The 7278-nt window shown below is 42.6% G+C and overlaps 1 protein-coding gene across 2 annotated transcripts in view; it reads left to right on the top strand.

Annotated features, from left to right (window-relative positions):
* The window catches only part of ACO1 (aconitase 1), a 45344-nt gene that overhangs the window by 27608 nt on the left and 10458 nt on the right, over positions 1 to 7278 (top strand). For both annotated transcript variants that reach the window (XR_003046846.1, XM_006913687.2), the window contains exon 17: positions 1190 to 1337. Coding sequence is in view for 1 of the 2 variants with exons in the window: in XM_006913687.2 (XP_006913749.1) it covers positions 1190 to 1337 (148 nt within the window). In the remaining variant the exon portion in view is untranslated. The remainder of the gene's footprint in view (positions 1 to 1189; positions 1338 to 7278) is intronic.

Raw genomic sequence — 7278 nt, 5'->3', positions numbered from 1 at the left:
CAGGAATATAACCTGAAGTGCATTGCCATTCCTGGTCGAGAGACATATTCTTCACAGAGAACTGCTTCTGATTTACAGTTCACGCATCCATTTATCAGTCCTTCAATCATATACCAATTTTAACAGGTATTATACCAATATTATTTACTGTTGTCTAATATACCCATATTAATTAAAGTTAGTTCCAAATCTGACCTTCCATGAAAATCATCCAGAAAGATAAAAATTTCTGGTTCCCATCCCCACCTCTTAAATCAGCTTCTTCAAGGATGGGGCCCAGAGTCAATTTGAAGAACAAAATCTAACACCTTCTTTAATTGGTGATTGTCGATCTCCTTTGAGACATGGACTCTTCAGGGAATTGAACAAAAGCAAATATAATACCTTCCCCCCAAAATGCACATATCCACAAAATTTTGTATATAATTTCACTTGCTCCTGAAGCCCCTTCATTGAGTCTCAATCCTCAAATTATATCTAAGTTTTAAATCATGTTAATACATGCACTTCCTAGCATTTTAACCAACAGCCCAGTGAACTTGGTCGCTGTGATAATTGTAAGATATACCTGGTATCCCAAAGTTCCCTTTCATTGGAGCCCATAGACAAGATTTTTCTCTGATTTCAGGACCAGGCATAGCTGTTCTACCTCATTGGCACTGCTTTAATTTTTATCTCATGAAATTGAAAATCATGTTGCTAATTGTGTGGCTTCCCTTTGCATTGAGTTCATGATTACTCAGGGACAATTCAACCTCCTTCTGGTTAGTTTATGGGACATATTTTACATTTCCTCCATTCTAGGCTCCACCTGACTGACTTACCCTGATTATTGTCTTTTCTTCCTTTTTCTTACCTATTTTTAATATTTTATCTTTTGTGAAACTGCATGGGCTACTTTACTGAATAAATTAAATAAATATTCTTATTAGAGTTCCTCCTGCTTTGCCTATCCAGATTTATAAGATGGAAAGTTGACCCTGGAAGGACATTGATTTCCACCTATCACCACCCGACTTTTCACCTTGCACTCTGTCCTCAGTTGAAGCTATGGGAACAGCTTTTCTCCCTTGGAGAACAATGTTTGGTGGACATAGAGAATTAACTAAAAGTTTATGATTTTTCTCTGTTCTTGGTAGAACCTTTGATCGGTTCACTAAACTGGCTCCTCTTCTGCTTGTATTATTAGCCTGACTCCACGAGAATTCAACTCCTACGGCTCCCGCCGAGGTAATGATGCCATCATGGCACGGGGAACATTTGCCAACATTCGCTTATTAAACAAATTTTTGAACAAACAGGCACCACAGACTATACATCTGCCTTCTGGAGAAACTGTAAGTATTGTGTCTTCTGCCAAGTGTCCATGTATGTAGAGTTCATCACTGATGGAGGTGCCCTTTAAACTGTAAAATTTCTTCTTCCTGCCTAGAGATTCTGCGTCATGGTTTAACTAAATCCACTTTCCTGTGAATTGTGATTAAAAAGGCTCTGGGTGAAATTTCATCAGTTCTGAGTATTCGAGGGGGAAATTCCAGGTTAAGGTAGAGGATATTTATCAAGAAGTGCTATTGTATGAATTTATTAGCATTTAACTTAATTCACCATACCACCAGGAAAAGAAGGAATGTGGAGGCTTATGGAGGTCTGCTTGGATCCTAAAGGGAACCATGTGCTTGGCATATTATAGTTGGAATTGTTTGTTCACAGATAGGAGACACATGAGAGATCAGGAAAGCCTGAACTTTGAGTCAGACAAGCCGGGGTTGAAGTCCCAGTTCTTCATACCAGCTGTGGAGTCTTCAGCAAGTTATTTTTCTCTCTGAGCCTCATTTTTCTTACCTGTGATATAGAAATAATATTTACCTTGTCAGGCTCTGAGGTTTAAAGTTAAGTGGAATGACATATAAAACAGCTAGCTTAGTGTCTGGCACATATAATAGATCCTCGATGTCACTTCCTTTCCCAATGAATGCTGAAAAACTGCTTGAAACGGTTTAGGCTACTTGAGAAATAACCTTCACAACTTATTTTAAAATAATAACTAATATTTATGCAGAACTTACAGTTCTAAGCTGTTTGTATATACTGACTTATTTAAGTCTCATAACAACCCTTTGAGGTAGGTACCATAATTATCCGTGTTTTAAATTGGGAACCTGAGGCATAGAGAGCTCCCTAAGGTCACAAGTAGAAAAGCTGAAATTAAAACCCAAGGAGTCTGGCTTCAAAGTCAATGCTGTTTACCCCCACACAAACTGTCTCATTTGTAACTGATTATATTTTTGTAAAGTGAACCCTTCATAGGTAATCATTAATCACCAGGACCTAGCACAAAGTCAATGTCCGGTAGACATTTGTTCAATGAATAGCAGGGATGAAAAACTATCAAATGAAAAAGATACAAGTAAATATTGGAATGCCCAAGAAACCAAGGGGAAGGACTTGCAGTTGTAGATATTGGGAGGCTCCAGTATACTGTCACAGCAAACCTCACTTATTTACAAGCCCTCACACAGAATTTTAGTCAGATGTTTAGTGCCTCTTCTTAAATAAGGAGACAGAATCAGAGATGACCTAGACCAAGAACAGAGGTAAAAGGGATAAAACTCTAACAAAAAAAATTGTTTCCTTAGAGTGATACAATCTGTTGCTGTAATCAGAGAACAAGAAAGAGCTTTTTAAAGAAAAAAGAAAGTTTTCACAGGAAAAGTTGATTAGTTGAGAAAAATCTCTCAAATTGTAGAACAGAAAGGTAAAGGAAAAATTAGAGAGAAATGTAAGAAAATTAAATAATGAACTGAAGAGGCCCAACATCTAACTGAATAGAGATGCTCAAAAGAGAAGAGAGGAAATTAGCAAGAAAGTAACACAAGGAAAATTTCCCAACTACAAGGTCTCAGATTCCAAATTGAAAAGTCCACTTGAATGCACAGCAGAATGATTAAAGATGACCCACTCCAAGTCACATTATTGTGAAGTTAAGAACTCTCTGCATTCTCTTCTTCTAAAGAAGAGAACATAAAATTTAGTTGTTTATTACCATGCCTCTATATCTTATAGATATTATAACTGCCAGATATTATAGATATTTAAACTGCCAGTTCTTCATTTCTCCATTTTTATCATCTGTCAATTTCCTATTCTGATAAGGATTTGGTTCTATTAACCATCATTCCCAAGAGTCCTCCAATACCTCCTCTCTCTCTCTGACCTCACGATAGAATTATGTCAGATGTTTTGGAAAGTCAATATGTAGTGTCTGCATTATGATTATGTAAATGCTATTTACAGCTGAGTCATGTAATAGACCACGATTTCCTTTTCTTGGCAATTTAAAAACAATTTCCACTGGAACTAATAATTTTCATTGTTTTTTTGTGTATGCTCACCTGTTTCTATGTCCCTATGTAAATGCTCTGCCCAAAGTACAAATCTTCTCTAAAGATATCCAGTTGTATCAGGCAGTCTGTCACTTAAGAATCTTTTTCATAGAGCTATCACTCCTGGAGCCCTCGGTCTTGCTCCAATTTGGACAGAGTGCTCTGTAGACATGGGGCACTCCTGTGATCGAGGAATCTTCCTCCACCAACATCCTGGGAATTCCTGACATTTTCTTTTCCTGAATCTTTTTGCTTTATTCTCTCATTTTGGTGGAGCACATTTGGTGGAACCAAGTAACTTCCTGAGACAGGGACTGAGTGATAATTTAAAAGTTTTTGAATATCTGAATGTATTATTTTAATTTTACTTAACTGGTAGTATGAGGGACATAGAATTTTAGGGTGTAAATCAGTCTAAGTTTCCACATCCTTAATACCCAAAGCTAATAATAGATATCTCTGAAAATACCAGATAGGTTGTTTCTTTCTAGTCTTTGACAGGATCTAGACTATTCGATTGGACAGAGAAGGCTTTTACTTTTTTGTAACAGTTTCTATATTCATGAGCTATGTCTGGCTGAAGACGTACAGATCCTACTCAGATTTAGCTAATGCCATGTAAAATTAACCACAGGCTCCACCAGTCCACCAAAATAGTAATTTGTAAAAGCCTGCTTGAAAGTTCAATTCAACACCTTTCTGAGCTCCTTTCAAATGAAGCACTCTCTAGAGGGATTTTATTTTCTGACTTACGCAGCCAGGGAAAACAACTGTTTCATTACTCCACCATCAGCAGTAATATCAGATGTCTTTGTTAAATCTGAGCTTGGCAGGATGGTTAGACTTCCTGTGAGAAACAAATGAATCTATTTGGTGTGAGATGTTTCTCATGTATACTAAAATATTAGTTAATCCTTTCCTATTCTTTATTGATTTGTGCTTCCATCAGTGTTTCTCTCTCTCCATCTTGACCTCCAAGTAGAAAAGTAACTAATAAAAGTTGGCATTTTATGTAATTTCAAAACACATTACTTTCTTTGTGTTTTGCTATCCTTCACAAGTGACCATCATTGAGTCTATGATGCTGAGTTGAACCCTAGGTTTAGGTGGAGTTCTCTGTTTTTTAAGCTTTAAAATAGTTTAATCAATGGAAGAGGATGGGGCAGCGGGGGTCAAGGTGGCAGGCTACGTAAAAGTGGAGTTTGCCTCATCTCAGGACCACATTAAAATTATAACCAAATTATAAGTCAGTTGACGTGGAGAACCACCCAAAGTCTAGCTGATCATAACACATACATCTGAAGATATTAATAAAAAGCCACACTGAGACTAGAGGGTTGGAGACACAGAGACGTGAAATGGGCTGGTCCTGCACCGGCACGTGTAGATTGAGCACCGCAAGGGACAGTGTGGCTGCAGAAGACCCCCTGAAGGAGAAAGAGGTCCTAGCCCCACAAAGGGGCTCCCCAGCCTAGAGTTTCAGCCCCAAGAAGAAGAGTTCCCACAAAATCTAACTGTAAAAATTAGTGGAGATTATGGCTGTTTGAGTGGGATGAAAGAACCCTGAAAACCCAGACGTCACTGTTAAAGGACCCGTGCACAGATTCACTCACTTGCAGACACTCACCCTGGGTTTCAGTGGAGGGTCAGCAGTTCAGGCGGCACAAGAGACAAACAGAGAAAGACTTCATTGTGCAGTACTAGGATGAGGACTGGAGGGACAGCCACCATTGTTCCTTTCTCACACCCCTTCTGGGGCAATCTACAGATGGACACCATCATGCCTCTGATGAGCCCTTCCCCCACATAGCAATTCTCAAGCTACAGTGGCCCAGGAAAGTGGGTCACACCCCACCCAACACACAAATTGCTGCAGTGAGCCCATTGCCAGACAGCTGGTCCCGCCCTGCCCCTTTCCGGGACTACACATTCCGCACGGCAACAGACTTCAGCTTGTGCAGCACACGTTTTTTGGAGGAGGCATTTGGTTTCAGACCACTGCTGCCAACATGAGCTGCAGTATCTCTTGAGCAAATCACAGGGCTCTCTGGGCCAACACAAATGTCAGCTGCCTTGCTGTGATCTGTGACTTCAGCGGAAACCTGCGGACTCAAAACTAGCAGCAAATGTGATGCTGTATTGCAGCAGTCCCCAACCTTTTTGGCACCAGGGACCAGTGCTCCTATGAAAATCTATTGCCAATGATCTGAGGTAGAGCTGAAGTGGTGATGCTAGTGCTAGGGAGCGGCTGCAAATAAAGATGAAGCTTCGCTTGCTGGCCCACTGCTCATCTCCCGCTGTGTGGCCCGGTTCCTAACAGGCCACTAACTGGTACTGGTCCACAGCCTGGGGATTAGGGACCCCTGCTCTATTGTCCTTATGGCCCTGTGTTTCTCTGAGACCCCGCCCCACCTAACCCACAAATTGCCCGTGGGAAGCCCATTGCCAAACGGCTGCTCCCGCCCTGCCCGCTTCTGGGGCTGCGCATTCTGCACAGGCAACAGACCTCAGCTGGTGTGGCATGCACAACTCAGGGATAACATTTGGTTTCGGACCCCCTCTGCCAGCAAGAACCGCAGCATCTCTTGGGCGGTTCATGGGAGTCTGTAAGCTGACACAGACAGCAGCTGGCCTTGCTGCGATCTGTGACTTTTGCAGGAATTTGCAGACTCAGAACTGGCAGCAAATCTAATGCTATATTGGCCTGATGTCTCGATGTCTCCATGTCTCCTGAGACAAACAGCCCCTGGCGAGGCTGTTCCCAGACAGCCAGCCCCATCCTGTGCTTTCCTTGGGCTGTGAATTCAACAGCAGACAACAGCACTCAGCTCGTGCAGCCCGATCAAGGCCCCTGCGTACTGGGAGAGACTTTCACTGGCGGGCCACAAACCTAACCCTGAGCTACAGTATTTCCTGAACAGATCTCGGTTATCTGCAGGCCCGAAGCGGGCAGCGGCTGGACTTGCTGTGATCTGAGACTGTTACGGGAAGCCCCAGAGACAGCACTGGCACAAAAACTGCATTGGCCGGGGGAAATTTGCTCACTATTCCCCAATGATTCCCCGGGTCTTTGCCTTACTCAACTCGCATACCACCCAAAGACCTCTTCTAGCTATGAAGTCTTACAGGCAACTGGCAGGCAGCTTCAGTCCTTAAGGTGCACTGGACACTTTGCTAAGCCGCCCCAGGCTCAGTGCTCGGGATAACCAGACCACGGCTTGCACTGTTTTCTCTCTCACTAGCCTTTAGATCCAGCATAGGCAGCAGCTATCCACGGATCACTTTATAGCTCCCACCAAGTAGCCCTGAGCAATCAAAGGCAGCAGCTGACCTTGGCCTACTCAAGAGCACCTCCCAAGGGGCCACGGAACCAACACACTCAGAAACTGGTGCCAGACCACAACGGAGTACCACCTGACAGGCCCCATAAGTGGCACTCCCAAAGAGTGGTCTCAACAGGTACACAAGACTGCTGGGGCTAATTTCACTCATTGAGGTCAGATCACACACACCAGCTCATACCCTGTGAGTGTGACTGGTTTCCACAGCCAGTCAGCCCTAGAGTCAGTTCCATCCGCTGATGTGTTAACAGCAATCAAGGCTTAGCTACAACAGGAGGACATACACAACCACACAAGGAACATACCCAGAGCCCCCAGTGCAGGTGATCAGGGAGACTGTGCCGCTAGGCCACACAGGACGCCTAAGGCCACCTGGACAAGGTTCCTAATACATAGAAACAAACACAGAGAGGCAACTAAAATGAGAAAGCAACAAAACATGCTACAAATAAAACAGGAGAAAACTCTAGAAAAAAAAATGAAATGACGCAAGCAAACTCCTAAGACAGAGTTCAAACCAGTGGTTATAAGTATGCTCAAGGAACTTAGGGAAA

The sequence above is a fragment of the Pteropus alecto genome, unplaced genomic scaffold (assembly GCF_000325575.1).
Source record: "Pteropus alecto unplaced genomic scaffold, ASM32557v1 scaffold14, whole genome shotgun sequence".
Lineage (NCBI taxonomy): Eukaryota > Metazoa > Chordata > Mammalia > Chiroptera > Pteropodidae > Pteropus > Pteropus alecto.
This window is presented reverse-complemented; position numbering and strand designations above follow the sequence as displayed.